Source organism: Pyxicephalus adspersus, chromosome 1, assembly GCF_032062135.1.
Source record: "Pyxicephalus adspersus chromosome 1, UCB_Pads_2.0, whole genome shotgun sequence".
Classification (NCBI taxonomy): domain Eukaryota; kingdom Metazoa; phylum Chordata; class Amphibia; order Anura; family Pyxicephalidae; genus Pyxicephalus; species Pyxicephalus adspersus.
In genome coordinates this window covers 45,264,222-45,286,668 of record NC_092858.1, presented here as the reverse complement: position 1 = coordinate 45,286,668, position 22,447 = coordinate 45,264,222, and the positions used below count along the sequence as shown (strand labels likewise).

The window sequence follows — 22,447 nt, the reverse complement described above, 5'->3', positions numbered from 1 at the left end:
AGACCTATAATCTACAGAGGGAATGTCCGGGTCATTTCATAGAATACAGCTCCGGCTTACCCATCCTTTTTGTCAGGTTTAGGAGCAGCGGCGGTGCAGCGTCGCCCGTTCTTGCTGGATACGTAGCTGCATTGTTTGTATGGAGCGTTCCTGTCTTCCAGTATGTGTTTGATGCAGAATTCATAGCCATCGATGCGCGGCTGGGAACACGGGCGCTGGGTGTACGCACAGGAAAGGGCTTCATACGTCCTGGACACCGGAGTCAGGCGACCTCTGCTCGGCAGAACGTGGATCCGAATTCTGTTCATCTCTGAGATCCAACAAAAGACAATTCAGCATCAGTCACAATAATGATAAGGAGAGGCGCTGTGGTTATTTATGAAGATGCAGCAAGTGAATAAAGTAAGGAGCATGTGGGCATGTCATGATGACTGTGTGAATGTGTCTTCACCCAGCACATGTAGACATTCACACATGCTCCTCCCTGTATTCATCTGCTGCAACTTTTCTACTCCTGCACTTTGTTACAACACAAAATTACAATAATCACATCTTAGCACAACACACAGACATGTTATTAGTCGTGCTGGCCCAGCTCCACAATGTAACTTTCTGCTTTACCTCATTAGAGGCGCAGATGTTTACAAGCTCATTATTACACAAAGGGGAGAACATTTCCTCCAATGCTCGCTTTCCTAAAGTATGCTTACAATAAAACCCAGGAGAAATAGAAAATCTACCCCCTCACATAACTATTCCGGCTCCCACCAACTGAGGCGCCAGACACTGAAGTGACTCAGCACACAGAACACACAGCCGCCATTTTACCTGCACGGCCGCTCCTTTCACACTGAGACAGAGAGCTTAGGGTAGAAGCTGGAAGTGGCTTAGAGGAGGGGGGGGGCATCACAAGGGGGCAGCGCTTGCGACGTGACGTCTGAGGTACAGAACGTGACTTCCACTGTCCGGCAATATGCTCCCCTTTGGTAAGACGTCACGTGACTTTCCTCGCTGCACTTGCATTCTATTGGCTGGGTTGTGAAGGAGCACGTGGGTGATCGATGTCCAATCTAGACGCCTGACAAGTGAGTGCAGTGTTACAGGTTATTGTTACTTGATTGGTTCTTAATAATTGGATTTATTTACACTGCTGAGAAATTGTGCACATGGGGGTGATCAATACAAATCAGGGCTGCTCAGATATTCGAGTTGTGCTTTGAAAACAGAAATAACTAATGTATAATTATTTGCAATTATGTGATATTTCCTTATTTCCAGGTGGATTCAAATTAACCCCAGAAGGAAATATTTAAATCTGTTGAAAGACAATAATACCTTGGAAGAAAATGGGCTATGTAGACATGTCAGATGATTCTCGGCCAGTACGAGATGTCCAGCTCATCTGAGAGGAGAATCTGACGTATACAGCAGTTGTCCAATGTCGTTCATTGATCTGTTGTGGCGACACAAGTAGGATTTTCTTATCTATTAAACATTTGTTTGCATAACAGTTTCTGCTCAAAGAAAGTTGAATTGACCTCTTCTCACCCGCAATCTCTCTAGTTTTCACTGTGTAAGCAAAAACAAATTCAGTCATTGGTCCTGATATATTAACCACCTGGGCGTTACACTGATGTCTAGATTTCTGTACCAAAAGCGTTACACTGTTTTTCATGAAATTTTTCATGAATTTTTAGATATCATAAATATAAAAATGGTTTGAAACACACAATCATGTAAAAAAAATTACTTTTAATAAAATTAAATAAAAGACACAAAAATCAGCTTAAACAAGAATACATAAATATATGAAAAATACTGAAAATGCCATAATTCGGTATACTGTATAGTAATATATTTTTCTAAAACACCTCCCTAGTGTGGTAAATTGTGTCCAACAGTCCAACGTCACATACCTATAGACAAAACCACATAAATATATTTTGTATTATTTTGCATTGGATTGGATACAGGACTTTGTATTCAATCCAATACAAAATATGAGTTTGAATTTACCAGTTATATACTATGTATTTATTTTATATTATTTTGTATTGGATTGGATACAGACTTTGTATTCAATCCAATACAAAATATGAGTTTGAATTTACCAGTTATATACTCTGTATTTATTTTATATTATTTTGTATTGGATTGGATACAGGAGTTTGTATTCAATCCAATACAAAATGTGTTTGAATGAGTTTGAATTTGAATTTCCCGCACATGCGCCGCCGTCATCGCCGAGGGACACGTACACGCTACGGACGGAGAAGAAGCTGGACGGCTTCTTCTTCTCGGAGAAGGCACCCGACGCTGGAGAGGGAGAACGACGCTGGAGAACGACGCTGGATGATCACAGCGGGACCAGGTAAGTGATCGATAAACCCGAACTTTTCTCACTGTATTTTCATACAGTGAGAAAAGTTCGGGTTTATCGATAATTGCAATTTTTTTTAACCCGGACCAAGGTCGGGTTTAGCGGTAGGGTGGTTAAAGCTCTCCAAGGCTGGAGAGGATACACTTTCGGTAAACTCGGAATGGATTTCACTGCATGCGCAGTGAGGTCGCCAAATTTATTTTTCATCCTATGTCACCCGATCTCGCTCCTGAGTCGGGTGACATAGGATGAAGCACCCGGAAAAAAAGACGCAGATGGTGGTGCCTGGAGCGCCGGCTCCAGGACGGATGCCAGGACGACGCGGAACCCGATGCAGGACACCACCAGAGTGATCGGACTGCCCTGCGGGATTGAAGGTAAGTCTATTTTTCTTTTCTCTGTGACCTGTGGTCACGTGAGTCCCATTTGCCACATGACCTCCCCTAAAATAAGAAACTGGCAACAGGAAGTTGCCTGAACAAGCAGGTCCTCTTGGCTCTGATTACAGCTATTCCTGGTTGCATCTCCAATTTCTGATACTCTGGTTTACTGACCCCGGATTTGCTTGGCTACTTTTGATTCCTGCCTGCCCTTTGGCTCTGCCTGACTGCTCCTGTTTGCCGCCTACCCTGACCTCTAACTTGTCTGACCACGCTCCTGTTTCACATTTCTGTACCATGCTTTGTTTCTGCCTTTCAGCAATCACCAGCCTTTGCATGCCTGCAGCACAACATTCTCACTTCTAGAGGCTCTGGAGAAGACCAGGCTGTTAGACTCTCAGCCAACCAGGCTGGTGACATGGAGGATCCACCATCCCACCGACACCGTGACAGGCAGGGAAGGTAGCTGAGGGCTAAGTACATCTAAAATAAATAAAAAAAAGGGGTCTTAGGGCCAAATGGGGAGGCCACCCTGCTCTTCCTCAGACGGGAATACCAGGTGAGGAGCAAAGTGTAAGTAATGGTAGAACATAGAATATTTTTCAATAACCTAACAAAGCATAAAATAATTTAACAGAATAATGCTGAAAACAACCAGAAACAACTACACAAACCCCCCAGGAGTGGTGACAGTGCCAGCTAAATTGCCCCCTCAAGAATGTTGTCATCAACAACTGTTATAACTCTCCGGGTGTTCTTTGGCATCAATATTAATGTTAGTGGCAGGAATATTACCCCACCCCCCACCACCACCAGATGCAATGTCATTGGTAGCAATATTAACCCCTTATGAACAGTGTTGGTAGTGGTATTATTACCTCCCAAGGAGTTGTGGCCTTTAAATTAACCTCCATTAACCCGAGTCAGTAGAAGTGGTGTCAGTGGCCATAACATTACCCCCCATACCCAGGATTGGTTCTATTCACAACAGAGGCAACAGATTGTTCTGCAGGATGAATCAGGTATTGTTTTGTCTCCTCTTTTTTTTTATCACTGTCTTCTGCTTCCTAGCTCATTCAATATTGGCACCATAGATCAGCCAATCCTCATTACTGTGATGTCATAGCTCAATTTAGCCAATAAGGCATTTCCTCTTGCAGTAGATCTGTTTACTGTCAGAAACCTACTGACCAAAGATGGTAGCAAGGATCAACAAATTCCTATTGGCTCTGCATACTATACTATGATGTCACAGCTCAATGTAGCCAATAAGGCATTTGCTCTTGTAGTAGAGCTGTTTACTGCCAGAAACCTACTGACCAAAGATGGTAGCACGAATCAACAAATCCAAACCAAATTTTGAAGTCCACTGGACAAAGCTCTTTAGTTCAAAACATGGATTATTCCCACAGAATCCGGAACTATTTGGACACACAGCGTAATGTAATGACAACGATGCAGACATGTTTGAAGTCCTTACTGGGTGACAATGCCTCCTATAAATACAACGGAGGAATGACAAGCAAGGATAACCAGGTGAAAATTAACATCTCGGTATCTCCCCTGCGATTGTGCGTTACTTCCCCACCTACTAGATTGTATGGTCCTCTACTCCTCCTGTGTCACTGTCTGTCATTTGCAACCCTTATTTAATGTACAGGGCTGTGTAATATGTTGGCGCTATATAAATCCTGTTTATTAACATTACTAATTATAATTATTTATAAACTGCAATTACATTTTTTTTTTGCTGATACATTTTATAGCCCCCCCTCTACAATGTGTACAGATCGGACAGCCTATATAGGCCACATAGGAGACATAAGGGGTGGTGGGTTGCACCACTGAAAGCATGCATCCCATACACAAAACTCTATTTGTAAATGTTGTTATTCTAGTTTCAGTTTTAAGGAAAACACTTCCTAATATCCCTTTATAGGCTATACAGTCATCTCTATCATGGTTATATGAGCACTTAGAAGGACAAGTCAGCTTGGTAACCCGAGCTCCGCCTCATATTATTAACCTGCAAGAACAAGCTCCGCCCACCACAAACCTCGCGCCCGCTTTCACGCCCCGCCCACACAGCGCGGCGTATGACGCACGCTCATTTCTTTTTCTACGGCTTTCCGGTTTCAGTACGTGAACGTCCTCTCCCACCCAGACATGGCGCCTCCAGGCCGCTGGTACTTCACCCGGGAGCAGCTAGAACGCAGCCCGTCCCGCCGCGCCGGCGTGGACCCGGACATGGAGCTCTCGTACCGGCAGCAGGCAGCCAACCTCATTCAAGACATGGGCCAGCGGCTCGGCGTGTATCCTTCCCTGGCCTGTAGCTGAGGCCTGAGGCAGGGAGTGAGGCCTGGAGAGGGGCAGCTGTGCTCGGCACATGAGGGTAGCGGGGCGCTGTGCTCTGTGGGGGAGACGTTCGCACATATATTCGCTGTACACGGAAGGTCAGCTTTGCTTGTTATGTGGGTACCGGCGCCGGGCCCAGCTAATACCAGGAATAAGCTCTTTCCGGTGTACGAGGCGGACAGCTCCGTCACAGCACGTGTACCCGCCGGGTCACCCGAAGGTTTCATTGATGGGTGGCGAGTTCTGTGCCCTGTTGCTTAGTCACGTGTCCTTGTCACCCCCACAAGCTCTTGGTGTTACTAATAAAATAGAGCCAAACACCAGAATCCCCTCTGGGCCTCTGCAGGTTACATAAATGATTCCAATAGTGTTCACTAACATCTGCCAATCCTGACACCCACCATACAAATTGCCTGAACTCTTCCCATTGTACTCTTGTGTTGTCTCCATGTCACATGTGCCCTTGACAATTGTCTGTGCTGACCCGCATTGCCTAGGCATGGTCCACTGTTGTCACTATGGGAAACAGGCCACAGCAATGATGGCAGCTTTGAGACAAAGTAATAAAATGAAAAATTATGAAAACTGTTTATGATGCTTTATAACATGATCTGCCATTCATAAAGGGTTTACATGTACTTTGGGTATCACAAGGAATTACTCTGTGTGCAGATAGACCCTTCTACTACAACAGATTGTGCCTAGATTGTCTAAATTTGTAGATCGTATGGAAAGGTGCCAGGTTTTTCTTAGTGAGGAGATTTTTCAGCTCTTCCTGTGATGCCCATGCTAATAATAAATGGGAGGGCTGTGGTAGTTACAAGGATGAGAATAAACACATTGTTTTTCTTTGCCTGTGATCCTGTTTGAGATATTTCCAAACACTTCCTATGGGAGAGAAAATCTTTTAGAAAGAGCCACAGACAACAATAAAACAGAAGCTTACCCTCCTGTCAGCACAGGGTCAATTGTAAAGGTTTGCATACCTCACATGTTATATTTACAATTGTATACCAAGGGTATGTGTGTATGTATATCTATAGATAGATATGTGTATATATATATGTATATATATTTATATCTATATATATATATATATATATATATATCTATATATATATATATACACACTGTATAATTCTCACTGAAAGACATTTTAGATGGACACTTCAGAATCTGTCTGTCTTTCATGTAATAAATGACGGGACATTAATGTGTGGTGTAATTCATTCAATAATACACCATAGCTACTTTTGTATTTTAACATGCCTTGTGTTCTTTTTTAAAAAAAATAAATCTTCAGGGAGGTAATAAACACACAGTGGCTGTATGCATTCATCTTTATTATCAGTCATGTGACTTTAAGATTGTAGACTTAGCAGATGATATCTGTCACTTTAATGAAAATATGGATCCTTATCTTGGCATTGAACTTTGTGATTTCAGCCCAGTGTCATCTAATCTGTAGTAATCTTATGGGAAGGCTTTACATTTTCACGGAAACTACAAATTGCTAAATGCTGCTGAGATACTTTTATGGTACCGGTTTGTGCTTTAGATCTTTTGTGACTTTTCACAAATTTCCACCCTTAGCACACCTAGACAGGTAATACTTGTTTCCTGGTTAGATAATGCAGCTTTTTATGTCAATGTTATGTATCCTGCGCACGTTATGAATAATAGATCTATATATATAGATATATATTTATGGATTGGTGTTGTAATGATTGAAGGTGCTCACATGCCACTGCCTAGCTTGTCAGATTTCTTACCCATAAGGCTGTATTGTCACCTCATGGGTGGGAATGTCTACCCATTAGGATAATGTGCCAATCATTGGAGATACCCCAGTTTGGCTTATGTTTTGTGCTGATCTGCATAATGTAGTAATAAGTGTTGGAAAGATTACGTGTAAATATTTATATCCTTAATTGATTGTAAAAGGTTTGTGGTCTTGTGATGAGATTTGATTTAGTATATTAAAAAGACTGCTTTGCCCAGCCTTTGCTCAAACTCATAAATAAAACAAGGGGCTGTACAGGAAATCATTATTTTATGTTATATGAAATTTTGGCAGACAGATGAAGAGGCACCAAAAAAACCTCTTTGTAATGTATATGTTGTGAAAGTGTAAGGAGATATAAAATGAATTACACTCCTGCTGCCTGTTTATTACTATTATCTGCACCCTCAAAGCCATTTATATCATGCAGCCAAACTCATGTAATAAAATTCTGGTTCACATGAGTGCACTGCAGTTCAGCATGAAAGAGAAACTATACAGGCCTGCAAGGAAAAATCAACAATAAAAAATGACATAGTATATTACCAGTGATAGAAAGCCTGTCGTATACGGCACAATTTTTTTTTCTTATGGTGAGGAGACTAGGTATTGTTTGCATTGGGTTAGAAAAACCTTTTTAATAATTTTGTGTACTTCAACAACAGTGATGCTTCACACTTATCAGCAATTGCATACCGGGCACAGAATATATCAGTATATTTGGGAGGAATCACCTTTTTGTAGAATTGTAGGCTGTTGCTTAGTCTGAAGAAGTTGATGTTATCCCAAATTTTTATTAGGTTAGTGTGGGTCATCTGTAAAGCCGTACACACAGACTTGTCCATTTACTTTGATTGTTTCTTCATCAGGTGAACCAATTCAGGATGGTGAATTAGTTTTAATGTAGTTGTTCATTAGTAACTTTTTCAAATATCTTAACCTTTAAAAGGTTAAATGGAAGAGAATAAAGTGTCGGCATCTGAATTAGTACTTTTAAATCAGATCTGTTACAATGATTGCAGTTGTTTTCAGGTAATTGCTTCATTTTTGTTTTATTAGTTTTTCCTTAGTTTGATATCCTAGATCCCAACTGACTATTAACACAGCTATTGTGTATATGCATCGCTTTTATATGGTCCAGTCTTTTACAAAATTTCATCGTAATGTAAGTGATATTTGTTATAACCTCTTGTTTCTACTTTGCATTGTACTTTTATTGGTAATTGTAACTAAAACTGAGAGCTTTGTTTTATTTAAGAATATATTACCAAGAGCTCCATTCCTAAATCTTATTTACCAAGGTACTGACATGCTAATGTATACATGTCTTCACATGTAGTACAGGCCAACTCCTAAAAAATTTTTTGTGTGGGTCACAATGTGTGCTGATTATTGGGCGACATCTCTGGTTTGTGTTTTGTCATCTACAGGTATCTAAGATGTAGGGGGAGGGCTTTTTGTACCGTTGTACCCCAAATTCCACCACATATCACACTCTGACTCATACCTAACTTTGCTGATGTAGATTTATGTAAAGCCTCCTCTTTTCAGAAAAACCTGCTAAAGTTATACTTTTAATGCTTATTTCATATTTTTTTATCCATAATACTGCTTTGGTAAATCAGAGAAGGTGCCACATATAAATGCAGGTTATCAAAGTGTTGTGTTTGTTCCAACAGACTATAGCACCTGCAGCTCTGTTTTTGGCAGCGAAGGTAGAAGAACAGCCGCGGAAGTTGGAGCATGTCATCAAGGTTGTCCATGCTTGCCTAAACTCAAAGGAACCTATGCCTGACACCAATAGCGAGGTACTTGTTGACTGCTGTGTATTAATTTTGTATCTGCAGACTTGTGAGATCAGTAAAAAAAAATTAATTTGTGATCGGTTAACTACGAGAGAGCAAAATTTTAAAATCTTTTGGGGGATCCACTTTCAGTGAACTCTGTCGGAGGCTGCCATTGGTGAGCATTTCTGAAAGTTCTAGTTGCCTGTCATGTTGTCGTCTTTATTACTGTGCTTTGAGTAACTTAATCATATCTGGTATCCAGAAGACTTTAGACTTCGGACGTAAAACAATATTTTCTTCAGTGAACTAACTAGCAGGCAACTATTATTTTCTAAAGGGGCTCAGCAATACCAGTTTTAGGATGTGAATAGAGAAAAGGGCTTTCATGTTTTAATTTGGAAGGCAGAGCTAATCATTAGTTAGGGTTGTATTATGATAAGGTAGTTTGTCTACAGCATGTTTACCATTCTGAACCTTTCCAAATACATTTATATTGTAGCTTAGTGATTAGTTTGTCCTCAATTTTAAGACTTTCTATCTTATGGATGTGTGACCATACATGCAAAATAAAATTTAGTGTCCACATATTGTAAAAGTTTTTTTCCTTTTGTAGCAATATATAGCTGATTGTTACCTGATTATTGCTGATAATGGGATGATTTGTTTTTCAAGTGGGGGTTGTCATTTATTTAGGGTTACTTCCACTTATTATATGAAAACATGATTTTAGTGAACATATTGCAGATGTCTGTGAACTATAGTTGTCAGTTTTCCCATTGTACACTATTTATTTGCACTAAAAATGCCTGATGTGTCTTGCTGGCTTTTTATATTGACTTTTAATTTTGAATAAGTACCAAAGTGTCAAGTGAATTTGGGTTTAAGAGTGAAATATTTCTTCACACTTTTGACATGCCATGTGCCAGTAATGTAATTTTCAAATATGTCTTTGGAGTGATAAATTTTAATATAGTCTTAATTTGCATTCCTTTGTCATATACCTGTATATCCACATCGCATCAGTCTAAATGCTAAAGTAGAGCAGCCATATCCCGCTTTGCTTCTTTTTTGCTAGTGAAGCAAGCAATAATATTGTACCATATATATATATATATTTGTTCTGAGTATGTTGTTTGAGAACAAGCAGAGGGTTTATGTACTGGCTTTATTGTGGCAATGTCTTTCACTGGATTTTTGGACTCTGTTGTTTTGGGGTGCATCTTTATCAGCTAGGATCACCACCTGGTTTTAGTTCTGCTTGTTGTGATAGTTGCATTTGTTAAATGTATAGATTAGTACTTTAGACTCCACAAATACCTTTGGCAGTCATCAGTTATGTAGAGCATGACCAGATGGTGACCTTGCCCTTATACCCTGGTTGTTTTGTACAGAGTGCATACCAGTGAGTAACTTGCCGTCCTCTCAACAACAGGCATATCTGCAACAAGCCCAAGACCTGGTCATTCTAGAGAGCATTATACTGCAGACCCTGGGTAAGTCTTCCAGAATGGTTGAAAATGGGAAATCCTGGAAAGCCCTAACAAAGGCCTGTCCGCTGCCATGGAGCAAACTGACCTGGCAGAAGAGTCTGCAGAATAAGACTGTGCACTGGATACTAATCTTGCAGTTGAAGACTTAAAGCATGGCAAAGTTACTGTGTATAACTTGTTAAACCACCATTGTTGTTTTACCTACAGTATTGTTTTTTCCAGAGAAGAATTTAATTGATGCCATACATAAAATATATTGATATTGTAAACATGTTTATATTTTTTTTATTTTAAGCGTTAAATGCATGAAAAGCGTAAGACACTAGAAACAGTTTGTGGTCTGTTAAGTGGAATGCTTAATGCACTGACAGCTTTGCAGCTTCATGTTATTATACATTTTTTATTTTCTGTAGTGTTTTGTCATGCCTACTTTCTTCTAAATTGCATGCTGGATCGGATTTTCCTCCAGGTTTCTAACTTTGCTTTGTGTTTTTTTCAGGGTTTGAGATAACTATTGATCATCCACATACTCATGTAGTGAAATGCACACAGCTAGTTAGAGGTAAGACCAATCATTGACATGCTTTATCATGTGTTTTATGTGGGTCTTTGTATAGTCACCTCTGCTTTGTCTCTCTCCTTAGCAAGCAAAGACTTGGCTCAGACGTCCTACTTCATGGCAACCAACAGGTTATTATTGTTATTTCAATTTTTTGAATTAAGGGTTCTTTTTCTATTATAAGGGGGCTGAGCTTATCATGGTGGGTGAGATATAATTCCATAAAGAATACCTTTTTGTAGAGTGTTGAGATATTTAAAAAATTGTCAGTGGTGTTAGTAGTATCACCTCTAATATCTAATTTGCTTTCCCATAGCTTGCATTTAACTACATTCTGCCTCCAGTACACCCCTCCAGTGGTGGCCTGTGTCTGCATCCACTTGGCCTGTAAATGGTCAAACTGGGAGATCCCTGTATCTACAGACGGAAAGCCGTGGTGGGAGTATGTGGATGCGACTGTAACATTGAAACTTTTAGATGGTTTGTATTTGTACCTGTGTTTGTTTATACATGGTTGCCTAAAAAACTGAATGTTAGTAAATTGGGTACATGTTTGGAAAACATAAGCTGGTGATCAGTGTAGGACTGTGTCAGACAATTTAACAAATATAAAAAAAAAATGGAAGGCTCCTATCGAGAGGTGAGGAAGTAGATTTAACACTGTAAGCATCATGTGTTAGCAGCAGCAAGACTCCTCACGATACTTCAATTTGGGGATTGTAATTTTGTTAATACAACTATTAAACAAAGCCCTTTTTGAGAATATACCAAAGTTACCGGTAACGCAAATGTTAAAAAAAACAAAAAAAAAAACATAAAAAAAATTTTAAAAAGACATTTTCAAATCTTTAAAGGAGTTAAACGTATACCCACTGCACATTTATTTCGTTTGGACAAGCAAAAAGGACTTTTATTTACCTAATCCCTTGCTCCACCAGCAACCATAGTTATGGGCGAACCTTCAGCATCCTTTTACAATGCTTGAATACTGGACTTACATTTTAGGGGATGACGTTAGAACCAGCGTACAGAGCACTGTGGGAGGACCTGTCGAGCAGAGAAGCCTGAAGGAGCAACAGAATAAATGTAGTTAAAAGACATTTTTACATCTTCTCTCGATAAAAAAAGGAAGCATTTAACGTTTGCAGTGTGAGGGTAGCCACAGTTCATGTTTGGATTTTATTTTTCTTCTGGAGATTTTTAGGCCCTCTGCAATCAAACCCAGAAACATAGAAAATAGACTATTTATGTTGTACAGTGCTTTAGTAAACTTTAGTAAATGTTGCCAAGGGTTTAAATCTTTTTATACATGGTAGGTTAATAGATGAGTGTTACAGTTATTATTGTAAGAGTTACGTTTGAAAAGTAGGGTCAGATTTAGAAAAAATTGTACTGTTGTGGGTCCTGATTAACCTTTGTTTTTTTTTAATAGCACACGGAGATATTTCAAATCTGCTGAGAGTGCATTCTTCCTTTCTATATGTATTCAATCATTAAAAAATGTGTTTGGGTAAATAGAATGTGTTGGAAAATTTGAATAATAGGGAATGATGAATTATTAAAAAATTAACCAAAAGTTTTATTTAAGCAAAATATTTAAAGATGGGAAAATGGCCAGTTATGGACATCTGCGTGCAAACTTTAGGACCTATGGTGATGGGCTTCAGGCTTGTGTCAATAGTATAAATTTAGGATGTTTCTGTAATCATTCAAAATGTATTGACAGGTGCATTTTGACCTGCTTCAGGTGGGTTATGCATTCATATAGACATGTTTAGGAATGCAAACAAAAATGGGCTTTTACTGTGATTAGGATAGCATATGCTTTCCTGGCATCTGTACAGTCTATGAATACAAACAATTGTGTACATTTACTTTATTCATTTCTATTTTGAATCTTACAAAGTAGGTTAGGCTTTTTCTTACTTTTTGCATTCCATAGATATCAGGCTTAGTATCCTTTCTTTTTTTTTCAGATTTAACACATGAGTTTCTTCAGATATTAGAGAAAACTCCAAATCGATTGAAACGCATACGAAACTGGAGAGTAAGTTTTGAAATGCTGACGTGATTATGCTTCTGTATTGAAGACATTTTATTAGAATAAGTACAAATATTTAAGCCGTTTTGGTTAATACTATTTTAATACATAATAGGGTGAAGACAGTACAATAATAAATAGCAATACAAACAGACAAAAAACCAAAACAGTGAGGAAAGAGGGACGGGGTAGTGGATGGGGTTGAGAGAATAGGGAGTGAAGACCTTGCCTTTAAACCCACAGTAATACAGCCAGGGGTTCCAGGTAAGTTCAAAATCATAGGGGGTGTCCTTAAGAATGCAGGTGAGTTTGTCATTGACCATAATCCAGTTAGGTTTGAATGAAGAACTGCTTTGTTTATGATGGGAGATTTCTTTAGCAAGGGAAATACGAGCTGCCATCGATGTGACTTGCTAAATAGAACACATTCAGGAGTGACTGGTACAGATAATTGTAGAACAGAATATATCGACTTCACACCAGAATTCCTGAGCGCTTGGACATGACCACCAGATATGTTTCATCTCCAAAGCATAGGGGAGGAACAATTCTCACAAAGCTATCATGGACTTAATACCACCTTAGCATAGCTTTATGTTCTCATGACTCTTTTAAATGTTCAAAACCTAATATGGAACTTCCAAAAACTAGGTCAGCTATACATCAGAATTAGTTTCTGGTAATTTTAATGTCACCTGCATGCTTTAAAGAAAATCATACTAATCTTTATTTGTGAATCTGGGATTTTTTATTGTTAAAAACAAAATTATAAAGTCCCCTTTCAAAATCAGTAAGCAAACAGGTCTTTATTGCGCAATTCATTGTATGCTGCCAAGGATGTGTCAGGTAACCCTAAGTCCCCTGGGGCTACTGAGACAAAATGAACTCCTGCTTACATGTACAGTGTTTTGTCATCCCAGTCTGGCAAAATGGCCAAAAATCAGGTGAATATGTATTGTCTTTAAATGGCTGTTCATTTTTGTCTATTTTTTTGCATCTGGAATTATATTTTAAAGGATAACTAGACTTTCCCACAATGGCCACATAGGCTCCCTACTCTAACTTAAAAAAAAAAAGCATTTGAGGTGTACAGCCTCAATGACTCTTATGGGGCTTGTATGTCCTCAATAGAAGTCAGTAGTAGTAGTAGGGAAATGTAAACAAAAATTGTACTATGACATTTTAGACCTACCTAGGTTTGAACCTGTGGATAAAGAGTGTGTTAGGATAATGTAGTGCAGTGGTGGAAAATTAAGTGCACATGGTGGGTCTTTAAGAATAGTGAAATCAATCTGGCCACCTACTAATGCTTTCCAGCAAACCCTGAATGTGTGCTAAAATAACATTTTCAGTTGTTTTTTCCTAATAATAATCCTATATTTATTTAACACCAACATGTTATGCAGTTATGATCATGCCACTATCCATCACAGGGGCTCACAATCTAATGTCCCCAACACAGTCTAAGGCTAGTTAGTGCACTAAATATTCTACCAGTATATCTTTGGAATGTGCGATTAAAACTTGGCAAACCCTGGGAGGGAGCATACTCCATGCAGGTTATCCTAAAACTTTCAAGCCTGTTAACAACCTGATTCATAACTGTGATGGACTTACAATAGTTTTTTTCTTAACATCAGACTTTGTCTATGTAAACCATTGCTAAATTTAGCAATGTAAACTAGTGCTAAATTAAACTATGAATTGTTCTATATCAGAAGTAGGAGTTCCCAAATCACCAGATAATTAACAGAAGTGATTATAATTGAGAACTATAGTAATGCCTGGAAAAAGTAAAATGTTAAGTGGTTTGGCTGTGCTTCTTGTATGCATCACCTTTAAATTCCGTTTTAGTTTTCAATTTAATATTTAAAATAGTGTTTGTAGGTATCTATACCTGCTAAATTAATTAGCATTTTGGTTCTGCAGGTGAGTCCTGAAGTTATGTATTGCAAAATGATGGATGTGTCGTACTAATCCAGCTTACTTAGCAATCCTTGATATCTCTCAGTCTATTTATTTTTACAATCCTGCAACTGGAAACACATCAACGTTATGAATTGCATTTATTTATATTTTAATATATTTATAATATCTTTCTGTTAAATATATTGTTTTTTTTAACAAAATCAATAACAGCCTAAATAAATTTACTCTTCTTAGGGAATGATATTGTAAGTGCAAAGTTCACACACTACTGTTGATTGATATTCTAGCAAGAACTTGTTTTTATATTGTTTATGCTAGACATTAATGCAAGTGTTTTTTTTTGCTATATAGATATACCAAGCAAATAAAAAGCCCAAAGAAGGTGAAGGAGAAAATGATAGTACCGACTGCTTCTCTGATCAGGCTTTACTTAGGATGATCTCTCAAAGTGGATCGATGAACAAATCCCCTTTTTCAGACTCCTCTTCTCAGCCTTTCCCAATATTAAAACAGGACTTTGGAATGTCTGAAGAGTCATGGGGAGCCCCTGAAAATACCCAACAGGACCACCAGAGGACTAGTGAATTTATTGGTTGCACAGATCAGTCACAGCTCCCAGGAAATAAACCAACAGTAGCAAAAGTCTCACTGAAGGAATATCGTGCAAAGCATGCTGAAGAATTAGCTGCACAGAAGCGTCAGCTAGAAAATATGGGTGCCAGTTTAAAGGAACAGTATGCGTCTGCTGCTCAAAATTTACTTATACAGCAGCAGAAAGACCGTGAAAGGGAGAGTCATGCCTCACCTATCATTCTGAAGATTCCTTTGCATGAGGTTAGCCATGAGCGGACAGAGAAAACCTCTAGTCTAAAACTACGTCTTCCTGTGCCCACCCGTGAGAAACCAGAGGATACAAAGATCCGCATAAAGGTGCCAACTGAGGACAGTAGTAGCAGCAACAAAGTTCGAGACAAGCACCGGAGCGGTTCATCGTCACACCACCACAATAGTCAGTCCCATCGTCATCACCATCATAATTCATCCAGCTCTAGCAGTAAACGATCATCTTCCAATGTGGGAGGATCATCACACAAATCATTAGAGGCATCCAGAAAAAGGCCCTTGTCTGAAGATAACCCTGGTCATGATTCTGTTTCACAAAAAGTGAGCAGAACTTCAGTACCAACTAAAACTGAATCTCCAGTTGCCCAATCAGCCCACAGAGCGTGGAGTAGTCACAGCATTCATGACAAAACAGACAGAGAAACTTCTGGTTCTGATGGGCACAGCTTATCAAAAGTAATTGATTACCAGGACACTGTAAGCATGATACATTCACTTCTAAGTGCACAGGGAGTGCAGCCTATAGCACCCCGTCAGTATTTAAATCAATACGGGGAGTACCGTAAACATAGGCCAAGTAGCACAGATAAATCTAGGCCTCCTCCCCTACCTTCTGAGCCACCTCCTCCTCTGCCACCACTTCCAAAATGACCTTCCAGGTTTTTTATGATGAGAGAAGGATTGGAGATGTTTTATGTAGCCACTTTTCAGCACTATTACACCAGCATACTACTTTCAACTCTCCGTTGTCCTTTGTGTTTAATTAATCATCAGAAGTAACTATTTTTTTTTTTTTTTTTTACTTTTTTCATGTGTTTTTTCTCTTAAAAATTTTGAAGGTGGGCCTGCTGTGATTTTTAGATAACCAGTCAATTGGTCACCTCATTTATCAGTTTAGTCTTAAGGCTTGGCTGCATAGGTGATACTTCAATGGCAGTACTGTGCGTCCATGAATTGTGTGATTTGGAAAATTGTAGATGAAAAGTAGATTTAACATTAGGAGTTTACAGGTACCTGTGATATTCAGAAAACAGCTGTTCAGTTGTTCCCAACTCTTAAGTCCCTTTTACCTGGGTACCTAATTATGTTTATATATATTTTTCTAAAGCTTGTGGAAAGGGTGAAGCCATTGGCGTCACAATGCAATGGCCTCATTGAAACATTACCTTTGTAGCAAAGACCTTATCTGTGTTGTCTGTCATTCCGTTGCTGCTGTCCTCTTTGAAAACGGGTTTATGGTTTTAATAAATATACATAGAAAGAAGAAATGTAAAGTTATTACAGAGAATAAGAAGTTATTTTAGCCAAAATATTGTAAACAAATATTACAGGTACGGATTTATGCTTTCACAAGACATTGTCTTTTCACATCATTTTTTTCATCTCAGGATTTATTTATGAAAAGCTAGCTTGCATGTAAAATGGAGTCATATGAGTAAAATGTTGAAATACCAAGAGAAGAAAATCTGTACCATGTCTGAGATTTGAGATGTCCTGTAATACATTTTCCTTGCTGTAAAGGAAAAGATGTTAGTTAAAAATGACATTTTTGTTAAAATGCTAATTGTGTTTACATAGAAGTTTCCACCTTTTTAAACTTTGTATTTCTAACAGATTGTCTCTTGTTTTCCAATGTGTGCATATAAGCATGTTGCTACATTTTTCCTTTTTTTCCCACTTCTGAACCAGAAAAGAGTGGTGCTGTTCTTTTGTATGCAGTAACAAAATCATTGTCATGCCAGCCAGTCTAAGGTCACCGTTAGCAAATGGATTTGGATATTGAAGATGTTTTCCATCTCTTCCAAATTTTTGACTGAAAGCCGTGATAACTGGTGTCAATGTTTTTTGCTATGTTTTCGACTTTCTGGAATTCATATTTCCGAATAAAGGAGAGGTGGAAGTAAATAAGCTTGTTTGCACATAATCAACCTCGGCTGCTACATTTTTGCAGCAGTAACTGTGAACATCCCACTGACATATCACTGACCCGATTCTTTGGTAAAAGGAAAGCTATGAAAAATTTTTCGAGCCCATTTCATCTTGTTTTTTTTCTGGTTTAATAATATTGCATTATTCTTGTGTATATCAACCTAGGCTGTTATGTTATCTGGACTGGGCTGTTCTGTTCTTGCATAGGTCAGTTTTTATATATCACATTAATATCTTAACAGACCAGCTGAAATGCACGCAAATGTTTTATCGGAAACCTAACTAAAGTCGCACTTTACTAAATAAAAGATCCAGGTAAGGTGGTTTTGCAGAAAGGGACAGAGGATGTCCCTTTTGCAGGAACCCAAATTACCCTGAGTGCACCAGTGAAATGTGAAAAGGCTGAGCTGTGCATGCACTTTGTCTGATTTGATTGTAAGGGAAACCCTGCTTTATTTGCATGTGCTGGGGCGAATGAACTCAGGAGCGCAAGTTATATCCTGGAAAGTCAGACGTCAGTGTTCTCCCCAGCCCCTTTTAGCTGGGTGCACCACCTGGCTGTTTTGGGTGGTTACAGATTAGTGGGTTACAATACAGAGGCCACCACCCACCTATAATTTCTCCCAACCCGGCTTAAAAAAAATTTCTGGGTTTAACACTGGAAGTCCTTTGCTGCATAAATAACTCAACTTACTGAAGAAGGAGGCTGAATATGACAGCCAAGCAACTACTATTTTTGGGAGATGTCAGCAGTGTGGATGCTTTATTTATATCCCATGACAGGCTTTCCTTAACTTTTGCTTTAATATGCCAGAAGGTAACTTAGGTGCAGTCATGTAATTGATATTGACAAGACATAATCTTTGTTTAGTTTGGGAGGACTTGGGAATTTTTTAGTAGCTTAATCACCTAACTTAATTTACTGGAGAAGAATCTTTAGCTGTTGATCACTATCCAGATGCAATAATAGCTTCTAATACTGTAAGCCATGCAGATAGCAATGATCAAACATAATTGTGCAGTGCTCAAAATATGTGCAATTAAATGCTTTTGCATGTATCCTGTATAGATAATCACTACATTGTGCCAATTGCTCCAAGTATATAGCGATCCTTTGCTAGTCTTGGTAAATAATTTCAGTGATTTAAAGCTGAACTGTAGTTTTACCAGTCTTCTTTTACATTTGTGGAGAGTCCTCCCCTGTCATGAAAGCTCATAGTCCTATTTCCTTGTATACTTTACTTTCTACACAAAAAGCTTTAGACTGTGCAGCAGATATCCTAAAGTTCCACGTCTAAGTTTGCATGGCCAGCGCAAGTCATTTTTTCAGAAAGGGACAGGCAGTGTCCCTTCTGCAATGCAATAGCGTACCTGGTTGATTGCTCTAGGTCTCTGAAATCTGAGTTAAGCTGTGCATGCATTCCCTTGTGTGTTGGGATGAATGAAAGCGCAGGAATTGCGTCATCCATGAACAGTCAATCAAGATGGCTGAAGATCATCCAGAGAAAATAAAGGAAGATCCCAACGCTGGTACGCGTTTAGTCTGCCTACCTTTTTTTAGGTTTGTGAGACTGCAAGCCCTCTCTACCTTTGATCTGAGCAAAGCAGACGTTTTCAGGCTACAGAGGCAGTGGTAGAAGAGAAAGGAACTCCTCTGTCACCACTCCTAGATCTGCTTCTCCCTACAAGTTCCTCCTCACTGCCTAAGGCTTTCCAAAGAAATCATCTGGAAGTTATGAAGTCACAGGTATTATATGCTTACATTTCTGCTGAATTGCTTTATGATTTAAACAAATTATAAAAATTATTAGGCTCTACTTTAACAGGAGAGGAAAGATTGAGTTAAAAAGGCTTTCATTCTGGAGTTCAGCTTTAGGTAGTATGATTAGGCTACAATAAAGGACCCATTCTGCCCTTTGGCATTTTTAATAAAAATATAATTTGCAGCTTACCATAAAGGCTTGATTTAATAAAGTGGAGTACCAAGGGAATTGTAGTTTACCCTAAATTAAAACCAGCACTGATAAATTGAACTGGAATGTTAAACACAAGATTGGTTTGGCCATTTCTATCAGACATAGGATTATACCATAATTATGCCATACAGTCGTCCCAACAATCCATTTGACAATATGTGTTTAAAACTTGTGTTTAAAATAAAATGTTATTGTATTTCAAATGATCTGAACATAGGAGGACAGCACAGTCTCTTCGGCAGATTTTATGGCAGGCACTTCATAGATACGGCTTTTCAAAGCACTGAATTTCAGGAATGAAAAGAACCCATTTCTATAGTGTAGTTCTAAAAAATACAAAAACAAGGCATGTAGATATGTAAGAACTTGTTTGTGTAATGCATTTTTTTTTAGATTTGTGTACAAGTACTGATTACCAAAATTAGGTATTACTGTTACATAGACATTTTTCCTGGTATAGGAAATCATGATAATATTTTTACTCAGGTATATAATGTTTTTATTCTGAAGGCCACATTACTTAATATATGACAAAACCTTACTGAAATTTTAAGTAAAAAAAAATACAAAAAAGTGTGTGGCACTTCCTTTGGGAGCAAGTGTGTTTTTAGGAAGTAGCACCCATGAAGGTTTTATAAGTGTTGACCAGCAGATTTTGTTACTTAATAAACATTTTACAAAAAAAGAATGTCAGATTTGGTGACATAAGCAAAAAAAAACTTATGTTCCAGCACAATTCTTCATAATCCCTGATGTAAAGTATTTTATTACTGCAACGCAGAGCTGTTTTTAATGTTTAGGGGAACATCTCCTTTAAATGAAATTAGAATGTATGACATAAAATTAGGGTCATCTGAACTTGAAATATACTGGCATTTGCAAAAATACTTTATATTCTGTAACAATTATGTATTTCTTCATAGATGTATTTATTAATGTTTTCTTCCTGCATTGCAATGTCATTAAAGGGATATCTATTCTATGAAATATTTGTATAATATATGCTTTATAAAAAATGAAATTGTATGAAGATTGTACAGTATAAAAGGTATCCTGTCATTTTTCTATCTATGCAAATGGTGAATGGCTCTTGTAGTAAAGTGGCTGTATGTCTTTTTTGGGTTGTGTCTTAAAATGTTTTGACTGTTATTAAACCAATAGGACCAATTTATTAAATCTGAAGCAAATGTGAGTTTTTTTTATTGTCTCAAGAAGTTATTTGTTTCATATCTCAAACAAAACAATCTAAATGCCAAGGAAGAACAGCACAACTTTTGCTCCAGATTTTATAAATCAGTCCCAGTGTTCTTTACTATGAAACAGGAACATGAGGCCTGTCACTGACATCACAGAGCATCCGCCTTACTTTTAGTCTTCTGTTCATTTGAGAATTGACAAAATCATTCCAGGAAAAAATTTTCAAACCAAGGTGCCCAGATGATTTGCTAGAAAAATGTTACTGGAACATTGGTCTGCTCTAAAACACATTAATACCTACCCCCATTCTACAACTCGGTTAACGGACCAAAGTGGCACATGCATGGTGATGTAGTATACCTCTATTCTTTTCAGTGAGAAGCCACTAAACAATAAGGCATGAGAGGTCCTAGTTGTTCAGAGGATACATGCACAGCTACAACAGCATAGCTACACAATGAATTTTTGAATTTGTTCAGCTCCAGAAGTTTATACTATATGCTTTAAGAATTTGCTTTGTTCAATTTTGGATTTAGTTGGGCTTTAACATTGCTGGTCTCCGGGGCCGAATATCTTATAGGGCTAACCTAGGGAATGGCCTTGGGTCCCATGGTAATGGTGGGTGGCATTTATGTGGAAGTATTCACTGCAGAATTAATGGGGTTCAAAGGTTAGTGGCTATCTTTTTTGGTTCAGAAATAGTGAGCAGGTAGCAATATTTGACTGGTCACACATGATAACTTTAGTTTTGTATCTTTTATTCTGGTGGGAGGAAAAGCGAGGACGAACTCCTGGCCTAGGGGGAAAAAAATTGTGAATCTGTGTGATGTAACTCAGTTGGAACTTGTTTGGTTACCTGGGAATTGAATAAAGTTCAGATTTTCCTTGGCAGATATACAAACTAGAACATTCCTAGGGCAATTATAATTCTGGGTACCAATGTCCTCACCCCCACATAAATCTATTTGTACGTTACAGAGGGTGATGATGTATGTGAGGCTGAATGGTATAACATTCAATTAAACATTTCTGAGGAACACTTGTATTTACAGCGCTACACACAGATTAAAACCCTAACCATCTGGCAAATGTGAAATATTTTATTTTGTTCTTAAACTTAAAATCCATGACTATTCTTAATGTTTAATAATGCATCAGAGCCATATTTCTCACATAACTCCCTAGGCTATTGCCAGATCACACAGAGCCAGGATATGGAGAGAAAAAGGCAAGGCTGCATTAGAAGAGTGTCGATCACAGTGAGCCAGACAGCAAAGAAGAAGCAATAGTAAAGCACAGAGCACAAAATTAGATGAGAGGTGAGCTAAAACAATAACTGATTCATCAAGCAGAGCAATCTGTTGTGTGAATAAAACCACTCCTGGAGCTGGGGGTTGATATAGCCACTGACACTACTTTTGTGTTATTTGTAGCCACAACACAGCTACTGACATTGCTTATGGGGGGTTTACCTAAAGGTCACAAACATCTCCTCATGGAGTAAATTTAGGGGGATAATTTTTCTACACATTAATGGGTTTGTGTACATTATGGTTGTTTTCAGCATTAATCTGTGTGTTATATTAGCTTATGTCTAAGTTCTCGAAAAATATTCTATATGCTACCATAGCCTACGCTTTGCTCCCCACCTGGGTTTCCTTTTTGGGGAAGACCAGGGTGTCCTCCCCACTTTGCTTCACGACCCCTCTTTTCGATAACCCTGCTGGGTCATAGGAGTTTCTAGGTCTGGAACTCACTAGACCACCAATGTATTTTAGATATACTTATTCATATGCCT

The 22,447-nt window shown here is 38.4% G+C and overlaps 2 protein-coding genes and 1 long non-coding RNA gene across 9 annotated transcripts in view; 2 read left to right on the top strand and 1 right to left on the bottom strand.

The window, feature by feature from the left end:
* KANSL2 (KAT8 regulatory NSL complex subunit 2) overlaps nt 1–980 on the bottom strand; it is a 7,510-nt gene extending 6,530 nt beyond the window's left edge. For 2 of the 3 annotated variants that reach the window (XM_072409510.1, XM_072409518.1), the window contains exons 1-2: nt 829–980; nt 61–310 (exon numbers count right to left, since the gene is read on the bottom strand). In XM_072409510.1, coding sequence (XP_072265611.1) covers nt 61–310; nt 829–907 — 329 coding nt within the window. In that variant the 5' untranslated portion in view covers nt 908–980. Of the gene's footprint in view, nt 1–60; nt 311–828 lie in introns of those variants that run through there. The other variant, XM_072409527.1, reaches the window with a different exon arrangement.
* LOC140329326 (uncharacterized) lies at nt 933–1,510 on the top strand. The gene is made up of 2 exons (XR_011920470.1): nt 933–1,085; nt 1,279–1,510. It is a non-coding gene; the product is annotated as an uncharacterized lncRNA (long non-coding RNA).
* A 3,378-nt stretch (nt 1,511–4,888) lies between these two features.
* Nucleotides 4,889–20,639, top strand: CCNT1 (cyclin T1). 5 transcript variants are annotated; one of them, XM_072409465.1, is made up of 9 exons: nt 4,889–5,072; nt 7,982–8,063; nt 8,578–8,706; nt 10,118–10,178; nt 10,675–10,737; nt 10,820–10,865; nt 11,051–11,214; nt 12,711–12,781; nt 15,056–20,639. In XM_072409465.1, the coding sequence occupies exons 1-9, from the start codon at nt 4,927–4,929 to the stop codon at nt 16,196–16,198; spliced, it is 1,905 nt and encodes a 634-aa protein (XP_072265566.1). In that variant the 5' UTR covers nt 4,889–4,926; the 3' UTR covers nt 16,199–20,639. The 5 variants fall into 5 exon arrangements, with proteins under 5 accessions (XP_072265566.1, XP_072265590.1, XP_072265582.1 ...); XM_072409489.1 differs by lacking the exon at nt 7,982–8,063 and adding an exon at nt 7,848–7,930 and having other exon boundaries at nt 4,932–6,091; XM_072409481.1 differs by lacking the exon at nt 7,982–8,063 and adding an exon at nt 7,848–7,930 and having other exon boundaries at nt 4,932–6,721.
* Nucleotides 20,640–22,447: the final 1,808 nt, after the last annotated feature.

Coding starts and splice junctions, on each gene's coding strand:
- CCNT1 (XM_072409465.1), top strand. CDS start 4,927: ATGGCGCCTCCAGGCCGCTGGTACTTCACCCGGGAGCAGCTAGAACGC. Junction 8,707..10,117: donor TGCCTGACACCAATAGCGAG/GTACTTGTTGAC, acceptor TCTCAACAACAG/GCATATCTGCAACAAGCCCA. Junction 12,782..15,055: donor AACGCATACGAAACTGGAGA/GTAAGTTTTGAA, acceptor TTTGCTATATAG/ATATACCAAGCAAATAAAAA.